This window comes from Clytia hemisphaerica, unplaced genomic scaffold (genome assembly GCF_902728285.1).
Source record: "Clytia hemisphaerica strain Z4C2 unplaced genomic scaffold, Clytia hemisphaerica genome assembly, whole genome shotgun sequence".
NCBI classification, from domain to species: domain Eukaryota; kingdom Metazoa; phylum Cnidaria; class Hydrozoa; order Leptothecata; family Clytiidae; genus Clytia; species Clytia hemisphaerica.
In genome coordinates, this window is record NW_027104531.1 from 201,024 (window position 1) to 226,460 (window position 25,437).

General features: G+C 32.8%; 1 protein-coding gene and 1 long non-coding RNA gene across 5 annotated transcripts; both read right to left on the reverse strand.

The window, feature by feature from the left end:
• Positions 1 to 1,833: 1,833 nt before the first annotated feature.
• Positions 1,834 to 24,206, reverse strand: LOC136822419 (uncharacterized). Of its 4 annotated transcripts, none has more exons than XM_067078676.1 (4): positions 24,074 to 24,206; positions 4,704 to 4,899; positions 3,859 to 4,332; positions 1,834 to 3,361 (listed from the first exon to the last, which is right to left on the reverse strand). In XM_067078676.1, the coding sequence occupies exons 1-4, from the start codon at positions 24,101 to 24,103 to the stop codon at positions 2,838 to 2,840; spliced, it is 1,224 nt and encodes a 407-aa protein (XP_066934777.1). In that variant the 5' UTR covers positions 24,104 to 24,206; the 3' UTR covers positions 1,834 to 2,837. The 4 variants fall into 4 exon arrangements, with proteins under 4 accessions (XP_066934777.1, XP_066934776.1, XP_066934778.1 ...); XM_067078675.1 differs by lacking the exon at positions 24,074 to 24,206 and adding an exon at positions 14,799 to 14,835; XM_067078677.1 differs by lacking the exon at positions 24,074 to 24,206 and adding an exon at positions 10,542 to 10,607.
• LOC136822418 (uncharacterized) lies at positions 19,097 to 19,726 on the reverse strand. Its single transcript, XR_010848894.1, has 2 exons — positions 19,465 to 19,726; positions 19,097 to 19,271 (listed from the first exon to the last, which is right to left on the reverse strand). It is a non-coding gene; the product is annotated as an uncharacterized lncRNA (long non-coding RNA).
• Positions 24,207 to 25,437: the final 1,231 nt, after the last annotated feature.

Genomic DNA, 25,437 nt, shown 5'->3' on the forward strand with positions numbered 1-25,437 from the left:
CTCGGGCAATATTTCTCAGTACAGCCCTTACTAACCGGTCATTATTGTATTAGTATATGTAATATCATTGCAGTATTTACTCTTTTTTTATGAGAGCCATTAAGATCTTTATTTAGGTCAGGTTGTTTTATTTTTAAATTTTTAAACTTTGTCCTTAAGGGCTCTGACCATAATCAGAAAATTGATTTTAGTATCTGAACATAGTTATGAACTTTAAAAAGATGTTGCATCACCTTCTTTTAAAATAAGTGCTAAGTTTTAATGGGTAATTAACCTTTTTGTTTCGAACTTTTTTCAAACTGTCCGCAAAGAATTGAACTATTTTAAATTTTGCGGAAAATCTTTCTAAAAAGATGTGTCAAAAGTTATGACTGTTTTTTTACGCAAAATTCAGATGAAAAATTGATGAAGAACCACTATTTTGAAGATTTCGAGACAAAGAAGCATTTACAAAAATTTTCCGCAAAAATTTATATTGTTCGGTAAAAGATACACCATCTACTGCGAAAATTTTTTCAAAATGTTTTTTCTTCGCCGAAACTAAGCTCTTCAAAGTTGAAATACTATTCCTCGCAAAAGTCTTCATTCTCTTCTTCATCGAATTTTTTCAATGCAATTTTTAAATTTTCAGATTCAGGAATAGTTTGTCTAACAGAAAATGTATAACATGCCATAGTTTTGTTGGTTACATCAGTCAGAAAACACATTTTAAACACGGCAATTATGAAAAATTCACTATGGTCAGAGCTCTTAAACAATTATCTTATTCTTATTTTTAGTGCGAAAATCGAGGTATTTAATTTAACTAATTTTTGTTTCTGTTGTAAATTTGAGTAATATTGTTTCAAACTGTGTTGGTTGGAAATATTTTCCAAATTCTTGCATCCTTTCGGAATTTTTCGTCTATTTTCTCTCGAATTTTTTCAAGATATGTTAGGTTTTTGTCGATTTTCCCATAAACTTCCAAATGATACTAGGTTACACAGAAAGGGTTTCCCCGTTTATTTGTTTATTCATCCCTAAAAGTTTTGCCTTGGTGTAGTTGCGGGTTGCTTGTACTCTATTTGATCTGGAGTTAAGTTCGTGGGAATTTATTTTCCAGTAGTTCATTACTAAGCCGAAGAAGTCAAAAGTTGGGGGCTGAAAAACTAAACTAAAGGTCCATATCTGGAATGTGGAGAGATGCCATGTTATAGAGGTTTTCCATATTTTTGTTAGGTTAGGTAATTTCCACAATCTTGACAGCAAACTTTTGAATCCCCAGTGGTGGTCCCTTACAAAATCAAACGTTTGCTTCCATAATGGTGGAGATTACGTAACTTAACAAAACACGATGAAAGATTTATACACCGGGAAGCTGTCAAAAGGCTTACATTGTGTAGAAGTTATGTTTAACAAGGGAGAATCGGCTTTCTTTCACAAGAAGTCACTAGCTCAAATGGAGCAGTGACCCTTGGTTGTATATCAATAATCGACATACATCCCTGTCTGTGTCACTGGCCAGCTCGGACCCCAGCACCACTGAATATTTCGTCCCCAGCTCGGGTAACTTTGGCTCATTTCTGAAAATTCCCCTCATAAAAAGGGTTTTGTTTCGATTGCGGCTACAAGATTTCGAGAGAATTTCCCTTTTTTCTCAAATATTATGGCCGTGCTGACGTCATCAGATATAGTACCGTAGTAAAAAGAAAATTCTTTTGGAAAATGAGGTTATATATCTAAGTTGAAAAATGTTCTGCTCAAAGTCATAAACCTCCATGAAAAAAATCTGTCAAGGGGATGTTTGTCCCCCCCCCCCAAGCTTGATAAAGTTAATAATTTGATAAATCAATCTTCAGTTCATTAAAGTGTTTTGTGTAAATTAAGATTTATGACAGAAATTTTTAAAACAAACATAAAAAATATTAAATACAAAAAAAACCATTGTTAAAACTTTATACACCTATTTACAATATGTACAATTTTCAGTTTAAAAATATTTTTTCCTCGAAAGTTCACAAAAATACAGAGAGTATTTATAACCAAAAATTTCCTGGTAAAGGCTATAGTGATCAGTTTCAAGGTTCTTTATTATATTCAATCCCTAAACAGTATTTGTAAAATCCTAATAGAGTTATTGTCAACTTTCGTGGACTAATACACCTTTTCGACCGCCAATTATTGCACAAGGCATTTTTTGTCCGTTTTACCACCCTAAAACCGTCCCAGTCTTTTCTTTTGCACTTACAGACAATAGAAAAAAGTGTAAAAAAAAGGATTAGATCGAGTTTAGGGTGGTAAATTAAATAATAAAGTGGCACGCGCCTGACCGTGCGACTACGATCAAATTCCAACAATATTTAAATTATTTCATTCATTCCCAAAATTATTAGAGTTGAACTATTATGCTATTTCATTTCTTAAAACAGTTTTTTGTTTATTTAATAGTTTTTTTGGCCAAAAATAACCCTCATCCACCAAATAAAATTCCCGCTAAATTTATCTTTTCCTCTTCACCTCCAAATGAAATTACCATTAAAAAGAATTTTTAGACCACCCACCAAATTGAATTCCTGCCAAAATTTCTTCTTCTATTTCTTCTACCTTTTGTTGTGACAAAGAATTCACATGATATTTTAGCAATTCCAAAGTCATTTGTATAAACTACTATTCCGCATTCCTTCCAGAAACATCCAAATAATAATTCCAAATACAGTTAAAAATTTTCTGACCACTCCCTTATTCTAACCGAAGCTTTGTGCCTTTCCTGTAAAGAGTTTTGTATAAAGTAGAAGACTTACTGGTTGACACTGGTTGATATAGACATTATGAACTGTATATAAATGTTTTTTTTATTTCTAAACTGAATGAAACTTTGAATTATATGTAGTTTTATTTGTGTCAGAACTAATCAATTTCTCTGAATCGCACATTAAAGCGGTCTGGAATTTTGATAAGAGTCTTTCTTCCGGCTTTTCCATGCGAACCAAAAATATACGATTATTTTCTGTCGAATAAGTTGCAGCTCTAAAACAACATTGGTTATTCTTAGGGTCAACACCATGGTGATTGCATAAATGTACATCAAACTGTGACAACGTTTTGGAAGCTTTCTTATAACGTTTAACAATGTATTTCAATATTTGATTCTGTGCTGTCGAATCCAACAACTGAAATTCTTGGGAATCTTCAATATCATCTATTTTACTGATCTCACTGTATGAAAATTCCAATAAAGCATCTAGTTGGTATTGTTTTGCTAAATGTGATGTGATAACCGGATTGAAGGTTTTTGACGAACGAAGATATTTCTCACATTGGTAAATGAGACGTGGTACTTTAAATTCATCACCAAGTTGTAAATAAGATGCCACGTTTTGGTCTGAAATTAAAAGAGACAAAGATGGTTATTTTACTTTCGGAAAGCTACTCAAGCAGTGGGGATAGAGAGGAGACTCTTGAATCGGAAATGAAGCCACTGCTTTTTCCATCTTAAACGCGTTAACGTAACAGATTCGTTGTTTTTGTTTTCTAAATCTCAAATTAAGAGTTAGTTCATCTAATGTTTCCAGCTCACCCAAATAGAGACTACGTATGCGTTATTTATCGTTCTTTAAGCCGCTAGTTGTTAAATAGCGTAAAGTACAAAAAGTAATGAATATGTAGTCAACAAGGTCGGGGTTTGGGACGGCGAAATATGTCGTTTTTGATAGTTAGGGTTAAAGTTAGGGTTAGTCGTTCTTTTTGTCGCTTTTTAATAGTTATTCATCGTTCTTTTTAGATGGTCTGGAAACGGCAGATGAACAGTCTCTTAGGGTGGAAAACTTTCCTTGAGAAAGCGATCAGTTGGGGATAGAATTTTAAATGAATATTATTTACCAGTTATTGGTGTATCATCAGATGCATGGATATACGCCAAAACAGTTTTTATCTCATTCGTCGTGTATTGGTTCAATACCAAGAAGACTGATCCACCAATCTGTATTGAAGTCGATTCTTCAATCAACGATTGAAATTTCTCAGAAACGTATGCAATAAAATTCTTTTCCACTGGGAATAAAGTGTCTTCCGTTTCAATGAATAAATCACTCTTTGTGATGTCCCATGAGACGTCAATAAGTGTTGATGTTGTCTGGTTTAATTCATTTTGTAGTAATGTTGGAAGGCGACTGAAGCTTGGATGGCTGCTGGTAGAACCCTCACTGGAAGAGACAGAGCAACGAGTTCCTTTATTTATGGATTGGTGGTTTTTATCTTCCGGCTCTAGCTCAAAAATTTGGTCTTTCTCGTGTTGCTCTTCAACTGTGACGGATAAAGCATCCAAGCTACGATTGAGCCATGCTTTGATTTTGTCTAAAAATGAACAAATGTGGTGAAATGTCAAGCAGCAGGATCATAAACCTGGTGTACCCGATTGCACGATATAGTGATAATTTCTTTATTGTAAATTCTTTCATTGAATGTGTCTGCCTTTAGAAGGTAGCTCGTAGGAACTTTTTTGATATTTTTTCACTCCAATGAGTAACCTTCTAAAGCCTATAACTTTGTATACAACGATTTATACGTGAGAAATAATTGTATATCCATAATCAGGAGGCTCTATTTATTAGAATGCTTTTTTTGGGCTGAAATCACTCCAAAATGGCAATTTTCAATTATTTTGTTCACCCTGCTAAAATCAAATTTGTTGATAATGTACAGTTTTGAAACAAGAGAAATCATACCTGGATACATTTCTTCGGGATTCGGGTGTTGCGTTGGATATTCTGGTGCTGATGCTGGTGCTGATAATTGTCTACTAAAACTGTTATTGTTGTTGACACCTACTGACGTACGTCGTCGGTCCTTTTCTGGGTTTGCTTTGTGTCGGTATGCCGTGTCTACCGAGAAACGTCGGGTTTGTGAAAGACGTCGTGCGATCTAGAGAAAAAAGATTACCTTATTACTTCAAATGAACGCTCCTTTTTTGAGCGCCTTTCTCGAATAAACGGAGGAAAAACATTCAATAAATTGTCTATATAAAATATAGCAGATGTGAAAATTTAGTCGCAGAAATTTTAGTAAATTTCCTTTCCATTTAGCATGCATTCTATAATGGACGCTAATACAAAAACCTCTTTTATTCAAATCTTTCTATAATTCGAACTTACAGAAACTATTACAGTATACTGAATGTTTTATATATGATATTATGATATTTTTAATTTCATTCGATCAGATTCGAATTCGAATTAGAGAGAGAGAGAGAGAGTCAAGCATTCTATATCGTCCTATATCATTTACAGTAACCTATTATTACAGTATTACAGTAACTAAGCTATTCACTAGAGAAGAATCTAACCATAATCATTGTTTTTTGTTTTCGTGCAACAATGCATCATTATCTATTATCTATTAATCAATATTCTATTATGATGTTGATAGTCAGATTTTAACAAATATTGTTTTCTTCTTTTCAGTGTTGTTTTGTCTTTTTTTACGTCTAAAAAGATTTTCTTCCTGATGTCATTTCTGGTATATTTTGTATTGATTTCTTTTGGTTGGAATTTCCGTCAAAATGTCAACAAAGACATAAATAAAAAGATTTGTTTGTTTGTTATGGTCGATAGATCTTTTCATAAATTACGTCGCGGACATCACTTGCCTCGTATTCAAACAATTTCCATAGTATATTGAGATATCAAATGATTATTTTTATGAATAGAAAGTAGTTTTAATAAAATCCACTGGGAGTTAATCACCTTGGCAATAATTTCAAAACGAGGCAAGCGATGTTCGTGACGTAATTTATTAAAAAGGTCTATTGACCGAAGAACTATGTACATTCCCTTAGACAAAGGGTTACACTCCTGTTTCAAAAAGGTAACTTTTATTAAGAACAATGAGGCTTAGAATTACCAAAAAATGAGAACAATTTGAGAACAATGCGAAGACGGGGATTGCTTAATCTCGAGCAATTAAAGGGTCCAAGTAATCAAAATTACACCTAAAATACCTCAATATCACCCTCAAAAATGACAAAATGATAAGAACGATCTAAAGTGCTAAAACTCTATGACGAATGTACTGGCTCGTATGAAAACGAGTTTATTAAAAGATTGTTTTTTGCAATCTCTAGCCAGAAAACTTTGTTTGGAAAATTTCATTCCCAATACACTTCACCTCAGTGAGACAGAGATGTAAGATTTTGAATTTGTGGTGTAACCTCTTTCCAAAAGTATAACCGCGAAAAGAGTCAAAGACATAGATAAGACCTATAATTAATTATTTTGAGTACTACCCCCTTTTGAAACAATTGATAAGGTAATACACATTTTCGACAATAGTAGCCTGCTACTATCATTTAATTTATCACCCTGAACTCGATCCAATCCTTTTTTTACACTTTTTCTATTGTCTTTAGGTAAAAAAAAAAGACTGGGACGGTTTAAGGTTGGTAAAACGGACAAAAAAATACCCACGCGGCAATAGACCTTATCGGAGTTTTTTATTTTTATAAAAAAGCGATGAATTGTGGGATTGTTTTGAGTGTATTACAATAGAATTCCCTCAAAGAATTCCTAAGAGATTTCTATTGTAATACACTCGATACAATCCCACCATGCATCGCTTTTTTAGAAAAATAAACTCTTATAACCTCCCCTGGTAATATCTTGAAAACGAGGTAAGTGTAACTCGAGACGTAATTTATGAAAAGCTGTATCATCTGGCTAGGCTACGAGTTTTTTTTCGGTCACGGTAAAACTGTGAAAAAAATACAGGGATCTCACCTTTTTTCTCAACCACCTAGTTGCTTACAAAACATTCCTTAAACTAACTTTAAACAGAAGGAATACATTGTTTTTATTAAGTGCAAAATGTGAATTACCATTTTCCACCACAAAATATTTTAATGACATCATGTGTGTAATTATGAAGCAATTAAATATTTTCATACTCATTCCTGTTTCTTGGTTACTGCGAAGTGATACAGTATTAAGCTCTTTGTATAAGAATAATTTTCAAAGATCAAAATAAGTATAATTTAAAAATTTAACGTTCAATTTGGGATGACATTTTCACCAATTCGTCCAAGGGAATATAAATAATTGTGAATTTGCTATACATGACTTAGTGATCCACTGCTCGAAACATCATTTTTTTATCCTTTTTTTCACTTGTGATATAGTAGAGTTTAGTCCCATACTGTAATGCATGAAAATGCAGCTTATTTTTCTTACAAATTTCTGCTTAGAAAAGCATTCAGTTTGTAAATCAAACAATGTTTGGAATTGTAAACTTTTGTTTCGTCAATCAACAAACTTTTTTTTTGTAAGAACAAACTATATAAGAACATTAGGTCTTGGTGACCAAAAACTTAAAGGGACATTAAAATACTGACATAACTTGTAAACAAACCGTATGCAGCAGGATACAAAATCAAAACAAATGTCACATGTCAAAATATAAAATCAAAACAATTATGGCTGATTTTGATTGTTTCAATTGTTTTACAAGTTTGTTTTGGACACGTGACTTTAATTGTTCTCTTCAATGACAACGTGGTTCGCGCAATGTTTACATTTTACTATTTGTATGTCCCTTTAAAAACAAGTTAACAACATCTTGAGGCTTTGTGGGCTTTAGAACATACCTGTTTTAAAATGCTGAAAATAAGAACAAGCAAAGAACATATTTAAGCTTGAAACCCAAAAAGTTAAGAACATCTGAAGGCTTCAAAAATTTTGGATGGTCTTATAAAAAAACCTGTAAAACATAGTCAATCAATATTACTCAACGCTTACGAAAATTCATCATGAGGATCAAGAGAGATATTACTTCATAGTCTGTATAATTGATACTTTTTCTGTATGACTGAGTTATTAGCAGTTTAAAATCTTACAGTTTTGCCCCCTTTCTGGTCGGAATAAGTGAAAAACACACAAAATTAATTTTGATTATTTTGTACTAAAAATGACAGTGACAGTTTTTTCTAATTAAGTCAATTATTGATCGAGGGTTTCTAGTTCCTGTTAGTTGGACCTCTTTAAAAGTTGAAAATAATTTTCCTGTCAAGACTATGTATATACGTCCGTCATGACTTTCAAAAGTGAACAAGAAAGGGAGTTTAGTGATCATAAAGTGATAATTTTAAGGACTGGAATATTCCTGAATGGAACTATCACTGTCTATGATTTCGCAAGCATCGAGTCGTACATGTTTTTATACTGTATTAAAGTTAAAAATAATTTAACATGTTCTTATTTTAATCATTGTGTGAGTATTTTTTTACAATGTTCTAAGAAAGTGTGTTCTTTTGACTTGTTCTTACCAGTAGCATTATAAAGCACTATTGTTCTTATATAGTTTATTCTTATAAAAAGCGGGTGCATGCGCCTGTCGTGACCGTCAAAAGTGATATAAAGATTTTATCAAACTGTGAGGACAATTTTACAGATTCAAAAGACCGGAAAATTCTTGAATGGGACGATTCCAGTTTTCACATGCATCAATTCAAAGCTGTCAATATAATTCCCGTAATGGTGTCGTTAATTTATGAAATTTGCTGTAATATTAAAATTGTTATTTATAGTATTAAAATGTAGAAATTAATGGCATATAATGTCACTTTTTTCACTTTTTATGCTTAATCACCGTGAGTTAAGCTTTTCCTTTATGAACCCGGTCTGACATTATTAAAATGTACTCAATGACTATAAGTGGTGTGTCTAAGGGGCATTTAAAGCCTGATAAGTATTGATTCCAGATCCATTAAATTGCAAAAATCCTTAGAACGTCTCAAAAAGCTACAAAATTATTAATCACAGCAACGCAGAAAGATTTTTAAGCAGTTTTCGGCCAAAATAACTGAAAAGGTTTACACGTTTGTTTTTTTATAAGAACATCCAAAATTTTGAAGTTTTAACTTTTTGAGTTCTAAGTCTAAAAATGTTCTTAACATGTTCTTATTTTTGCCATTTTTGAGTATTTTTGTCCATTTTTTGTCAGTTATGCTCTGGCTCAACAGAAAGAATATAAAATATGCTCATTCAGCAAAAAATCATTGATCTTAAAACCTTAATCCTGAACTTTGGGCCTCTCAAGATGACCATTACTGTTGAAATTTTGAATATAAGAAATAATATCGCTGCTTTTGAACATCATCAAATGTAAAAATAGCTGACTAATAGAGAAGTAATTTAGCTTTCTCATACATCTAATGAATTTCTGACGATCTCTCATGATCATTTTTGAGACATTAAGAACATATCAAGGAGGCTCGCAAATGCATTCTCACGCCTCTGTGCTACATATAACTTGGATATGCCCTCGCAAAGGAATTTAATATATTGATTTCAAGGCAATCTTTGTCCCCGCTTCCTCTATTATCTACATTGCAAAATAAAACAATGACCCCTTTGTAAAATGTTGCAAATAAAATAACTGATCCAATTGGAAATGGTAGATATGTCCTTAAGAGCCTTAAGATAGCCACTGCAATAAAAGGACTTCAAACTAGCCTTGCTCTTTTTCTGTTAGCTATTTGGTGTAGGGAAAGGGGATAAATTATGAAGCAAATTAGCAATCTAAGGGCAACAGCGTAGTAATAGTCTTTCCAAGTGGCCAATTTTCGAGAGGATATATGGTTGTTAAAGTATTCGCTTTGATCCAATTAGAATTATCATGAACATATAAACGACTGGACATCTATCTTTTATTGTCTCTTTGAAAATATAATCGTGCTGAATTTTTTTTCTCGATGAAAAAGCTAGAAAGTACTGTAGTCATTTCTGTCTGCTAGCTTTCCTTTCCACCCTCTGATGAGAGAAAGACAAACTTTAATAACTCCCGTGTTATGACATATTAATAAAAAACACTGTTGGAAAGATATTTGTATAGTTTACTAGAAATCCACTTTTCACAGACTCGGTAGGGGTTTTTCAGTCAGCGGGGGTAAAACTAGCAGACTGAAACGCGAAGGGGATTTATATTCCCATATTTTTTATGGCTAGGGATTTGAAATCCATTGTTTTTAAGACAGAAATTTCAGTGGGGATGGGAAATATAGCAAAATATTTTGCAGCGAGGATTGGTTTATTCGGTTATTTTCAGAGGAAACAAAAATCGGAGTATAATTTTCCAATTTGTTTCAATGGGAAAGGGTTCCAGTGGGTCTGTGATGAAGGGGTCCCAGCTGGCACAAAACGTTGTTTCAACGTTCATCTCAAGTTATATGGACGTTATGAACATTAGATAAACGTTGAAATAACTAGAGATGAAAATGCAAATGGTTGTACGTCTTTTCCACGGACTAAAAAATCATACAAAACAGTTTTTAGAATATTTAAATATATCAAATCTGTATTTACATTTTACGTAACTTTTCGGAACGAAAATTAGTGTTTCTTACCAAGGGAAATATTTTCTACCAAAGTAGGTGCTCTCACTTGGTCTCAAAATCGCACCGTAGCGTACTCAGGGATCTCGGAATATTTTGTTTTAACTTTATGAATAAATAATTACTATGTCATAAAAATCTGCTCTCCTACCACAAAATTTCCGACAGTGCATGCAAAACTTACCATTTTTCGAAAAGAAGAGAGTTAAAAAATGTATGTACTTCTGTTGTGAGTTGTTAACAACACGATCGAGCGGTTGATATACCAGTGAGAAAAATTTAATGATTAAAAACCCTATATGCTTATCAAGATAATGATCTTATTATACAAGTGAGTTTTAATTTAGTGATAAAATCAATGTGGTTGATTATAATACAAGGGTAATTGAGACAATAGTTGAGCTCTTGCATTATGTGTAGCGCCTTCTATTTTTTGATAGCAATTTACATGCATTATAATCTGAATCTTTGCATCAATATTTGAATTTAAGCCATTGACAATTCACAATTGTGAAAACACTTTTTTGACTTTGTTGTTTTAGTAGTAGACTAGAGTTCCGTGACGTAAACCTTGACGGCCGACGGGATCGTGCCGCTGGAGTTTAAAAAATGGACCCTATCAGATATGAATATCTGGTAAATTTGGGACCCTGTTAAAAAAAATCTAAGAATTTATATTTATATTAATCTTTACACTGAAAAGTGGCCAAAATTACTAAAAGTAGACAAAAGATTTTTTAATTTCTACCCTGAGATTTGTCAAAAATTCTCCTGCTTGCCTATTCGACTGGCACAAAATACGATGAAAAATACAAACAATGGAATCACCTCATTCATCGAGTTCACCATTGTGTTATCAATAATCATACCCAACATTTCCATCGAATCACAAAATGATTTAAAGACCAAAAAAGTATTATACAATCTAAGATTCCTTCAGGGATCCAAAAAATCGATGACGAACACAAAACGTGTTTTGGGTGACCTTTACCATAAAACATTCAGCATTGTCCAGAACGATTTCATTCATGTTTTTATATATCATGAGGGTGTTGCAAAATGAATCATCCCTTATACACATTCTTTTATAAGAAAAAAACTATATAAGAACATTAGGCTTCGATGGCCAAAATATTAAGAACAAGTTATGAACATCTTGAGGTTTGATGGACTCTAAAACACCTTATTTTATTAAGAAAATGGGCAAAAATAATCAGAAAATGGTGAAAAACAGAACTTGTTAAGATTATTTTTTAGGCTTAAAACTCAGAAAGTTAAGAACATCCCAAGGCTTCAAAAATTTTAGATGTTCTTATAAAAAAGACGTGTAATGAGTGTAACAGGATGTCCCTGAGGTCAGAAGGAAGCAAAACTCGTAACCTGTAAAAGGCTTTGACAATCGAGGGCGTCTACTAATCTATCTTACAGAGTTCTTTTCCACCCTCATAGCAAAAGTTTTAGTACCTATTACGAGTTATATATTTCATCTTCAAACTTTAAAAGACCGTATTTAGTAGTAAAGACTACTCAATGAAACTTTTTAAAAAGCTATTATAGGTTTTAATATTTCGTAACAGTTAACTGTTTTGACGCATGTAGTTTTAAGTATCGTGAATTCTAATGTGCCTTAAAAATAATGCTTAGTAATGGATAGAGAGTTATTATAATATCTTTCATTGACAGATGCATATTGTAATTACTTTATAAAGCATTTAAACTGAATCTAAATATTACTAACTTCCGTGAAATTGCTGTTCAAGAGATTTCTTTTTTCCTTTTTCGTATCTTTCGCAGTTTTGAGAAACAGGGAAGAAGACAACTTTCAACGTCAAACTTTTATTGGAGGAAGGAAAATGTATGACACGCTGACAAGCTGACACTCTGACAATCTGACACGCTGACAAGCTGACAAGCATATGACAAGATTTACAAGCTTTAGGAAAAAAAGTTTCTCCGTTCATTTCTGAACCTATGACAAGCTTTACAAATTCAAAATCAAGAGAAATCATTCCTGAATAAGTAAGCGAGAAGATTTGTGATTACAGTCAAGGTCAACTGGAAGGCAGGGAAGGTTTCTACTCCTTTTCCTGGAGTTCTCCATTTAGCCTTAAACCTTCCCTTAATTGCTTAATTGCACAGGTATCAACTATACACGTTTTTTTTTTATATAAGAACAAACTATACCTGAATCTTTTGTATGACCCGGCTCGGGATCGAACCCACGACCTTATAAGCGCGCCGTAACTGGATGCTCTACCTTCACGCACTTGCATAATCGCTGAATAATAAGTCTAGATGTTTAGATTCCACAAAATCTTTTTAATAAGCTAAGAGAAAACGATTTCATCTAGAACAGCGATAGACAGGAACCCGTCTGCGTATTTTTTTTAAATCTGATGAATACTTGACGGGTCAGAGCTGTGAGTCCGATTTTGGACTCAAAAAAATTACAGTGGTAAATTCGAATTTAGCGCTGTCCTCACTTACTAAAATAAAAACCAAATTTCAGAAGTTGCGCTTTCTTTAAGAAAGTGTGACCAGTTAAACAATAACAGGATTTGATTGGCTGTGTTTTCAACCGTTATTAGGATATGGGAAATTCAAACTGTCAGCCCATACCATGCTATATATTTCGCCATCAGTATATAGAATAAGAAATCATAGCATGGATCTCCAGGCTAGAACAGCGAGGGTCAGAAAACAAGAATACTTAAACAGCACTTTTGAGGCTGGAATAACTGAGCTTTAAAATATCAGGGTAAAAGTATTGAACAAAGGTATTAAACACAAAATTTCTGAAGTGTGCTATTATAAATAGAATAGTAGGAGAGGGTCTTCCATTGAGTGTAGCCCGGGAATCCAAGCCCAAAATTTTTGAAAAAGGAAGAATTACAAAGTTCCAAAATATCCTTAACTAGACTGTGAACAAAGTTTAAGGCTTGGATTCCCAGGCTACATTAAGTGAGACAGGCTATGGTTAGAGTCTTCTAAAACTGAGGTCTAAGCGATTCATACTTCCTTGAGACAGGGGTGTTATGACGCCATTCGAGGCAAAATAAACAGGTGTACTAAAAAAATACTGCATTTTACATTGTTCTGCAACTTTTATTGTTTGATTGGCAAAGACGTAAAAAAGATTTAACATTGTCGAAAGGGAAGCAATGAAAATGGATCATTATGGCTATAAATCGCGGAAGAAATCAAAACGATATGATGTATGTAAAAGAAAAAGACTAACTAAATCCCATATTTAGAGTATTTTCGCAGTTCAAATTCATTCTTTTCGTCAATTGATTGCTTCCTTAGTCAGGGACTCTTAAAAAACCTGAGATGGCAAAATGACTCGGTTATTATTCTTAAATCTACAGAAACGCCAAAATGGACGTAAACTGAACGTTGTTTTGACGTTTCATACCAGCTGGCTTTCTTTAGAAAACCTAGAATTTTGGGTTCTAAAAGGGGAGAACAGTTTTTTCTTTCTAAAACTTTAAATCTTTCTATGTATGCAAACATGTAACCGTTGGGCAAAAAACAAACATTTTATAAAGATCCTAGGACTGAATAGCATTATTCTTATGTTTTAAGGTAACAATCAAATCCTCTATTGGGATCACCCTAAAAACCGAAGAGGATCTTGGTTTTGCAAACTTTAGCAGTAGCAAAAGTAAATTTGACAAAGAATTTCGGCAAAGTAGGGGTAAATTGAGTTTTTTTTATAAGAACATCCAAAATCTTTGAAGCCTTCGGATATTCTTTACTTTTTAAGATTTAAGACTAAAAATGTTCCTAACATTCAATACCTTCTGTGTATTTTTGTCCATTTTCCTATAAAAATCATGTGTTTTTGAGTCCACGAAGCCTTAAGATGTTCTTAACTTGTGCTTAATTGTTTTACCACCGAAGCCTTATGTTCTTATATAAAAAACGTGTATTAGTGTATGTAAATTTCTCATAGTTAAGGCCAATAAGAGCTCGAGTTATGAAAGACTATATGTAGTAGATTGTTTTCATTGTTTTTTATGCAGAGTGTCCCATAAGAATTTATCTTCAAACAAAATATTTCATTTTTTGAATGGGCTTTTCCAGAAAATGTCCGTACATGGGGGGGGGGTGGAGTATATACAGTTTATAGTGTCAGGAGGGTAGTGAAAATTTTACAAAATTTGCTTTGTCCGGGGGTAAAATTGATTTGTTTGGGGTGTAATTGTGCTCGGTTTGATGGTTATTTTGAATGTCCCTGGGGTCAACTGATGCTTTTCCGGAGGGTCAGACCTGCTGTCTGGGGGTCAAAATTCCCAATACCCGGGGGGGGGGTAAACTTCTAAAAAATGTTATACCCTCCATCCCGATATTCAATTTTTTTCAGGAAAAGCCCGCAATCCCTTTTTTTGGGAATTTTGCCTGAAAAAAACCTGTATAAATCAAATACATTTCAAAATACCTGCTTGACGTCATCAGACATTGTATCCATTACCATTGCCAAACACTAATGCTCCAAAAAATATTCCAAAAGATTGGCACAGTTCAAAGATTATTTTAATTTCAAAAGGTTCTACAGATATGTAACATTTAAAAAATTGTTTTCATTGACATAAAAGTTTATTTATTTCTAAACAGATTCTAATCCTCCTCAACTTGTTGACAGTATGGTATATTAATCAGCTTTGTACTATAATATTATCATGACAAAAATTTTTTGAACACACTTGCTACTTTATTGCTTAATCCATCATTTACACGTTTTAATGCGTTTCCCTTTATGTGTTTTGTTTGAATTAGACTGAAATGGAAAACTTTAATTGCATTCCATTTGATTAATTACCTTTTTTATCATGTTGAAATGGCTATCAATAAAAAATGCACAAAAGAAAAAAATATATGGTCAGCATTATAATACATCGATGTAGTTTCTTGCAACTTGGTTGTTGATTGGCTGCCATTGTTCTAGGGTTTGTCATCAATTAATCAAAACAAAACTTATTAAAAACCCGTCTAAGGTCACATGTCACATTATCGAAAATGGTACAACCAATATGAATGTACTGCAGGAGACTTACTTTTATAAGACCAGCCCAGTGAGAAACATTGCTAAGAAAATTTATTCTATTAGTTTGTTAAAGAACCTCCACAATTTTTCAAGTCTTCAAATCTTCTTAATATTCTGGGTTTGAAGGCTATAAATTTCTTAAAATGTTCTTATTTTCCTCATTTTGTGGGTATTTTTGTGCAATGTCCTGAGAAATCGGGTGTTTTAGATTATATAAGGCCTTAAAATATTCTTAACTTGTTCTTAACATTTTGGCCGTCGAAGCTTGAAGTTCTTATAAAGATTGTTCTTAAAAAACGTGTATATTTAAGCAATTTCAGTTAACATTCAGTTTTGAAAGAATCACGAGAAGGCTGCCTTAAAAAATACTTCATATCAGAATTTTTTTAACTAATCTCATCTTAGAGGGCTAATTCTTAAAGTAAACAAACTGAAAATTGTCACGTGAACACATGAAGGAATCAATTATCTCATGCATTAATCACATGTTTATGTAATTATATACTATTTATAGGCGATAGATAAAGATCTGATTAATTATAAGGGGAGCTATACGGAACAAAAGGTTTTTCCATAGAAAGCTTTTCGTTAGACTAATCTGATGGGTCAAATCAAATCGTGATGAATTGTTTGAAACAACATCAACAATAATACAATAATAACCGGTTAGTGAGGGCTGTACTGAAAAATATTGCCCGATACAATAAATGTAAATATTATTAGACTAAATTAATTGAGACTGTTGACTCAATCTAATATAGCACAAACTATTACACATTTTCAATTTGGAACAAGACTCAAGATCTAAAAATTTGAATGACGTGACAACTAAATGTAGTGACAGTAGTGGTTTTCTGAAACAAAGTAAAATTCACGAACGCCATATTAGATATTACCAAGTTTATGTATGTGTGTATTTCAGCGACGGAAACGGTAAGGTTCTAATCTGTCTACATCCTGACTGACTGTTGTCTATACACAGACCCAGTATCTACAGCTAATTTCAAAATTAATTGCCATAGAGGGTCTGTTGTCATTGTTTCCTCTAATTTGAGATTTTTCAAACCGACTGCGATGTCGAGTGTTGATGAGAGGGGCGACGATGAGAGAATCATACCTCGTCGAAGAGGTCTATCCACGGGTTTTTTTTAATCAAACAGACAATGCGCACAGAGTGTACTAGGAAGCGATAAACGTGAGATACACTCTGGTATACTGACTGAAGACGACGGTAAAGCAGCACTTTACCGTCCTCGGGTTAAAACTGTGGGTTATATTCCAATTCAAAAGTGCAAATACATAAAGTCGCTATTACGAAACACGTAAAGAAAAAAACAATGGATCAAGTTTTATTAGACACGGTGATAAAAGTACAGTTGCGCTGTATATAGTTTCAACTCGGGGGATACTCAAGGTAAATGGCCTACCGTACGTGTGGCCCTGAGAGGTCATGGGGTCAAACTTCAACCCAACAAGGTAAGAATACTCACTCTTTGTTTTATAGCATCCATTGTTTCAGATCACAATTGTAAAATTCTCATTTGACACAAATAAATATTGTTGGTTTAAACTGGAAAACTCAAAGCCAAGGTACAATCATCAATAACAATGATAAAAAGTATATACTTGATCCTCCTAAATTACTGGTAATGATGTGTTTACTGCCTTAAGACCAGTCTAATGTTCTATTATCGTTTTTCCAACCAGTAATTCCAAGCCACTAAGTTTCAATTAGATATTCTAAAGTTATCGCAAACACGTTTTTACTTTCCATTGGCTTTTTATACAACTTAAGATTGTGTCTTTATGATTTCGATGTAGTATCAATGATGTAAATGTGTTTTTGTACATGCAACTTTTGGCTTTGCAATGTCGAATTTGACCACGAAATGGATTATAGTACATGTTTTTTATAAGAGCAAGCTATATAAGAGCATAAGGCTGATCAATGGCCAAAATTTTGATAACAAGCTAAGAATATTTTAAGGCTATGCAGACTCTGAAACATCGTATTTCTTAGGACAATGGATAAAAATGCTCACAAAATGGTGAAAATAAGAACATGTTAAGCACACTTTTAGACTTAAAACTAAAAAAGTTAAGAGCATCTGAAGACTTCATAACTTTAGGATGTTCTTATAAAAAACGTATACCTTTTGGACTTGGATCCAATTAAATTTAAAAAGGAAACTTTTTAATTATTTTAATTGAATGAGGAGTGTTTGGCATCGAGAATAGAGCTCCCATTAAGTAAAAAGCTTCGTCATTTTCGTCAAATTTTCTTTGCGGTCAAGCGTGATAGATTTGCTCTTTCTGTATCTTTGACCTTTGATCTTATTGCCACCATACTAAAAAGCAGTGACGGTATAAATGTCGAAAAAATGCGATGTATAATGTGAAAATTTTACCCATGAGGCGAGACCAATTTAATTTGTTGTTCTACGGGCCCGACCGACCCTATTTTAGCTAAAATCAAAAAAAATAATAATATTGAATTTCCACTACAATATATTTTACACACTAGTTATTTGTAAGAATCAAATTTGAATAAAGCTGATAATTAATTCAAGAAATTGAAAAATTTAGAAAATCAAGCATTCCGTACACTAAGATTTTATTATGATCTTCCACTGCATGAAAAGTCGTCTTCTCTAATGCAAGATATATGACGAAAAGTTAACTTTTCTCTCTATTTTCTTGTTTTGAAATCTTTGAATTTTCTTTTGTGCGAAAACAAGTAACAGTGAATCTTCACTGATTCTCGAAAAGCGTAAATTTTCTAAATATCGAAAAAGTTAACTTTTCTTTGTACAAAAAGATTGTTTTTTTAGCTACGAAAAGTACCACTTTTCTCCGAAGTGATAATATAAGATTTTCTCCACGCACTGAAGATTCACTGTTACTTATTTTCTTGTCCATGGAAAAGTTAAACTTAAAATTGAGAAAAGACAAACCTTTTTTGTACAAGAAATTACAGAATTTTTTTTAATGAAAGGAGAGATTTACAGTTCAATGCAACGAAAATATGCAGATTTCTAAACAAGAAATAACCAAAAAATCTTTATTTGGAATGTCTAGGAAAAGAAAATATCTTGATCCCTTCTCATTTCACAAAGATGTTTAGAAAATGTCTAACATTAAAACATTGAAACAGGCTAGCGAAAGTATTTGATTCTTTACGAGGTTTTCTTCCAGATATTACTACAATTTTATTGAAATTAGACCGGGGTAAAATTCTAAAGATATTTGAATTTTAATATTCTTGGATGGTTTTCTTCTTTAAAATAAATTTGATATTGAATAAAATTATATTAATATATGTGTACACATAATTCTTGCGCTTAAAATGTAAAGTATACCCTATCTTACATAAAATGATTGATAAATTATAATACATAATTTTTTAAAAGATGAAAAAACTTGATGGGAAGAATGGAGGGGATATTGAAAAAAGAGTTAAAAAATATAGGGCTTCGGACTAATTCTGACAAAATTTGACACTGCTAAGTAGGTACTATTCGAATTAATAATTCGGTTGCGGTTCAAAAACTTGTATTTGTGTGAAAAATCAGTATCTAACAAAAAAGGGCAAACATTGCTGTATAATTTGTAATAATCTTAAAATACCCTGTTCTGTTGTGTATATCGTGTCTCTTTTCCCGATTGTTCTCCGCGTTCTTCCGTTCAAAAGAACTATAATCCCCCTCATTGAAGATGTTTCATAGGTTTTGTTCGTGAACAATCACTTCGTTTTAGTAACAATATCTTTGTCTTCTGGATGAGACACGGTGTTCATTTTGTGATAACTTTTCTCCACACGTTGTTAACATTGATCTTCTCCGAGCTCGCAATACCTTTTCCGATTTTCTGTCGAGAGAAAATAATAACATTATACTTTACTTAAACATAATTATTAAAAGGCTTGCCTCTTTATTTATACAGTATCGAAAATAATCTGTGTAAAAATCCAAAATTACTTAAAGATTGCAAAAAACCAATAGCGAGAAAGAAATTACTTTTTTAAGCAGGTTTTCCCGAAACTTGACGAATAAAAACTTACATGATCATTGCATCATTGAAAAATATTTTTTCCTTCTTCTCCTTGTTTCACACACTTTGACATAGAGTTCGTATGAAAGCTTGTTTCAAGATTTCGTGACAAGTCATCATTCTTTCTTTCCCCTTTTAATTTCTGCCAATTAAAATGTTTTTGTCAACATGTTTCTCTAATAGTCTTAATTGGACTGAGATTTAAAACGTAGTGATTTCTCTCCAATTATAAATGTGCTAACACAGGGTCCCATAGGGAATGGTGTTGTTTAATTCATGGTTAATTGTGATTTTCTTAGATGAAACCGCCGAGCAACATTTTCATCCCCTTTGAAATATCAACAAGAAGGCGAAAGTATAAATCGGTCTCTCTTCTTCCGTCAAGTTAAATAATTCGAGTTTAATTTTAACAAGAAGACTAAAAGTCGAAAATTTCGCCTGATATTAGAGCAATGTATGCTAAAATCTTGATACTAAAAAAAAGATGCGAATTCGAAAAAAAAAAGGTTTGGGTCGAGCCATAAAAGGATTTTGAATCATCCAGGATCATTGATCATACATGGGCGAGGTTTTAACTTTGTAAGCATCGATTAACCAAGTTTGCTTTACACCAAGAGTTATTGTTTTGATTCATATAAATTTGATGCTTATAAGAAAAATAAATATCCAAATTTTGTGAAGTAACACCACACCACACGGGGGTGTTTAACTAGGCATTTTCCGGTTTGGTCTAAAAAGCAGGGTAGCCAATGGGGTAGCCAATTTGGCTAGGTTTTTGGGTACCTCTTTTTGCCTAAACTTTTGAAATCTGAAACCTGTTTTCATGTGGAAATACTATTACAACATCTTGTTAATGATTCCATGTAATAAAATTTAGGATTCCTTTCGAACTTCAGCCACAATAGCCTTTTTTTCCAAAGGTACTGAACTTTGTTACTTCTCAAGAGACCTGGCGCCATTTTGTCTTCCTTCTTGGCTTTGTTTGAAAATTTACAGACCCGAATAAAAAATGTATACAAACAGTTTTTAATATTTTAGATTTAGATTTTATTTATGTTTTTATAGTAGGGGGAATTTTGTTCGATTTTTTGGAATCGCTAGAATGTTTTGTTAGAAGCACTTGTTATACATTTTTGGAAAGCTTAGGGGTAGGGGAATCGAAATTACAATGTTTCCAATTTTTTTTCGGACACTTTGGTGTGATTTTCGGACAAATATGACGGTCTCAGGCAAAAATCATAGGGTTAAAAGTTAATGAAAATTTTAGCTCGAGAAAACGGAGACCTGTTGTATATTTTTGGAAAGCTCTCAAAAAATTAAGATTAGAGATATATTGCAAGTATAGGTGATTTCTGTACCTAACTCGAGATATTAACCCTTGAAAACCGTGTTTTTCAGCCAGAAACAGCTATTTTGTCCAGTTTTTGCGCTTTTTGAAGCTCAATATCTCGAGTCACCTATACTTGCAATATATCTCTAATCTTAATTTTTTGAGAGCTTTCCAAAAATATACAACAGGTCTCTGTTTTCTCGAGCTAAAATTTTCATTAACTTTTAACCCTATGATTTTTGCCTGAAAATCACACCAAAGTGTCCGAAAAAAAATTGGAAACATCGTAATTTCGATTCCCTTACCCCTTAGCTTTACAAAATGCACTCTACTATTAATTGTTATTTCTGTGATGCTGTAATTTGATGAGAATCACCTCTGGGCCATATGATCTCTAATCTTGTCATATCTTAACAATCCTTTGTTATTGAATCTATTGTTTAATTTAAATCATGTTTAGATTGTTTCAAAAAATTAATTCCTTTCAAAAAATTTAAATATGGCAGCTTATAAAAGGTACAAAAAGTCTTTTGAAATAGTTTTATTATAATGAAGCTCTATTTCTTACTCCTCGTGCATTACCAGGTGGTAATTTATATCTTTGTTTATCTTTGGAATCATACATGATCAATCTAATTATCAATCAGATTCATGCTCCCTGGTCAGTAAAATGTGGTTCTATGCATTCATTTTCGGTATTTCTATTCCGGTCTGTAAAGTATTTAGGTACTCCACAACCTAGCCCAATTGGCTACCCCAATTGGCTACCCTGCTTTTTAGACCAACCCGCATTTTCCAAAGAAAAAATAATCTTTCCAATTAAAAAGTCACTATTTTTCTCTTATAAAGTTGAAAATATAATACTTTTGCAAAATCGGCTACAAAAAGATAAGATGCTCGTCACTTTTATCTCGAGGTAGAAATTTTAATGTTCCTTAAATTCGAAATTATTACCTTTTATTTTTCCAAGGTTTTTGTATTTTCGATAAATTTCGCACGGAAATTTGATATCTTCATGAAATATCTTTTCATTTAAATTTCAAGAAGAAAACTTTATATTTTCTTAGAATACAAAAGAAGAAAAGACGGCCAATCTAGAAACATGAATTTTTTACATTTTACTCAAAAATGACGAAAGGAATTATAATCTTTTTGAAGTAAGAAATATCCGAAGACTGTCTTTCCTTCAAAACTTGAAGAAAAATAATCTTTTCTGAAAAGTGTAAGGGAAAATCAATCTGTTCGAAATCGTACGCTCGAAGATATTAAGTTTTTCAGAACACGAAGTCGGAAAGATGAAAACTTTATATTTTCTTAGGATACAAAAAAAGAAAAGACGGCCAATCTAGAAACATGATTTTTTTACTTTTTACTAAAAAATGACGAAAGGAATTATAATCTTTTCGAAGTAAGAAATAACTGAAGACAGTCTTTCCTTCAGAACTTTAAGAAAAATAATCTTTTCTTAAAACTGTAAGGAAAATTCAATCTTTTCGAAATTGTACGCACGAAAATATTAAGTTTTTCAGAACAAGAAATCGGAAAGACGTATATTTCATGCAGTGTTCATCGAAGATAAAAAAAGTGAATTTTTTAAACAGATATTTTTTGGAAAACATTTTCGGTACTTTAACAACCCTGATGAATGAAAAATTTATTTTTATTTTACCGACCGACCGACCCATATTTTGCTAACGATCTGTCCGTAGAACAACAAATTAAATTGTTCTCGCCTGAGTGAATATTTAAATTCGCTTTTATTTTTTATTTTAAAGTACATTAAAAGTACATTAAGAAGTAAGAAGTCATCAAACATTTTGATGCAAGTTGACTGCTAGTTTTGAGGTCGAAATGTTTTTGTTACAATTAAGAAAACTAAAGGTTTTCTTGTTTCGAAATGTCAATGATTGTCTTTGTGTTTGCTGATGAACAATAACTTTCTACAAAATATGTGATTAATGCTAAAGCCGTAACCAGTTATGACCTAAAGTCATTTCGCTAAGTGTGCATTATTAAACTTTGTTTTGCTTACCACTTTCTAGCAAATGCTTCAATCCTCCATATTATGTATTGTTGAAAAGATAATTCAGAGCACTATAATTTTTAACAAAAATAACTTTAAAATGCTGGAAGAAGAAAAAAAATAAACTTTTAAGGCCTTTTAATTCTTTGGTGCTAGAAATATTTTTGGTACAGAGTTATTTTGAAGTCTCCTATTTTCTATTCTAATGTACAATTACTTTCATAGTAAGTTATACTGTAGGTTTTAAAAGCTTGCCCGTTGGAGTGAAAAAACAGCAAAAAACATTTTTAGCCAATCAAAATGTTGTTTGATATCCTGAGAATTAAATCGAAACCCATGTATTATGTTCAATGGTATTTTAATATCTTGACAGCAAAAAAAATTGAAAAAGAGACAAGTGATTTTTTATGCCCTTCAAGAAGAGTGTATACTCGACCATGAATCGAAAAGCAGCCGTGGTCTGCACTTGCATTTTGTTTTGGCAAACGATATTGTATTTCCAATTACTGTGGCGACTTAAACTGTTCATGTTTTCTTTTAAAATGTGATCGTGTGCCAAAATTAATAATTTCTTTTTTACGCAAACATTTTGTTTGGCAATTTGAAAAAGAATTAAGAAATGTAAAATTTCCTGTTATCGAATGTGAATTGATTGTTTCAATTCATTAGTCAATAACAAACTCATTTGGTGACTCGGTCATATGCCAAAATAAAAAATACGCGCCGCGTCGGAGTGGTAGAAAACGAAAAAGTTGTCTTGATATCCAAAATTCTCTGAAATGCAAACTATTTTCTTGCATTCGTTTAAAAATATTACAACCAACACATCAGCTTATCGGTCCGTCGAAGGGGTTATTACAGTACAGTATAGATGTGCTTCCTAAAAAACGGAAATATTATAGCACCACGACCAGCAAGATGCTAATAAAAAAGGCCCGTTGCTGTGACGATTATTATGATCAATCACCTACTATTCTTAGACAGGACGTCGTGATTTTTCTCTAATCAAACGTTTATCCCACTGCGTAATGATCACACTTTGCGAATTATTTGAATGTTTGAAGCCCAGATTTTCGATTTTTGGACATCGCTTTAAACTTCCCAGTTTTTGCAGTATGAGCAGAAATATCAGTTTTGCGTCAAAAAAGCATTAAAGTGTAACTCGCAAATGATTGGAAGAAATTCTGATAAGGTACTCGCTAACCACCCACCCCAGGTTTAAAATATTTCAAATAAACCAATAATAATTAGTATCTTTAAACATACCTTCTCCGCTAGGTCTTCAAAAGACATCATTTTTTCCGTTTTTTGATTTGACTTGTGACTAATTGTCAATAAATATATTTGGTTGTTTTTTATTGATTACTTTTTTATACTTTTTAAATTCTGTTTTTGTTTTTTCGCTGAAAATTAAGATAAACAAGGACAAATTATAATCAAACTGATCATAAAGCCCCTATAAGAAGAAAGAAATTAATCATATGGATAATTCACTAAACCTTACCAAAGCTCCCTTTCGATTTAAGGGGCTCCATAATTTCATCCCATTAGCGACTGAATATCTATGAATCAAGCCATGTCTCTTAAATAGTATAACGTAGATCCCGGTTGGGGTTTTTCATTTGCTTAGATTCAAAAGATGATTGCATACCTCTTGGACATTGAGGTATACTATAGCATTTAGATATCGTTTGAAATAAATGTCTCTTGTCGTTATCGTCAATACCATACCAGTCTATATCGTTAGCGACCGTAGTGCAGTGGTAGAGTATCCAACTACGGTGTGCAAGTTTGTGGGTTCAATCCCGAGCCGGGTCATTCAAAGTTTCCCAAAATGGTACTTGATGCTCGGTAAGTGGAGCAACCTAGGGACAAAGAGTGATGCCATCCCCTACCTTCGTATAGATAGCTATCGAAAGAGGAGCCTTCGGGTCGCCTCCGACTGCGGTCCCAGACTTACTTACTACTTACTTACTATATCTATATTCGTCCACCATAACTATCGTTCAATATTGAAAACTTTCCTTTTCTTATTTTCTCAAAACAATGAATAAATAATTTCATAACAGAGAGCATTTAAGAGTCTTTCCAAGTGTGTTGGCGGAACTGATAATTGGACAATATTGAACAATACTCTACTTTTTAAGCAGTAAAAACGCTTGCAACAAAGACTCGTTATATCCTCTAAGGATACTGTAGTCTTGTTAGATAAATATTACCGAAGCTACCTCTAACGATTCAAATTTGCCCTTACCGAATGATTCTGACCCTTACAGTATTGTTAGATTTCATCTTTATTTTACTGAATCCACCTGAAAATGAGACTGAGATGTCGCACATAATGTGTAAAACAACTCATAAAGGTACATCAGATTTTTACTGTCAGACTTGCCATTCAGCAGACCCCAAACTAACTCTTACAGTGTATTCAGCTAAAAGAAGACCTTTGTAGTACCAAAAGTACTTCCTTACAGTGCATTCCAAGGGTCTCAAAAACCTACCCTTTAAGGGCGGCACATACCATTGGTTGGACCATATGAGTGCCCTCTTCCCCCAGAGGCCTCCAATTCATATTAAAGCTAGAAGCTGTGACCCATTAAAGTAACAAATTAAAACAGAGATACGGCTTT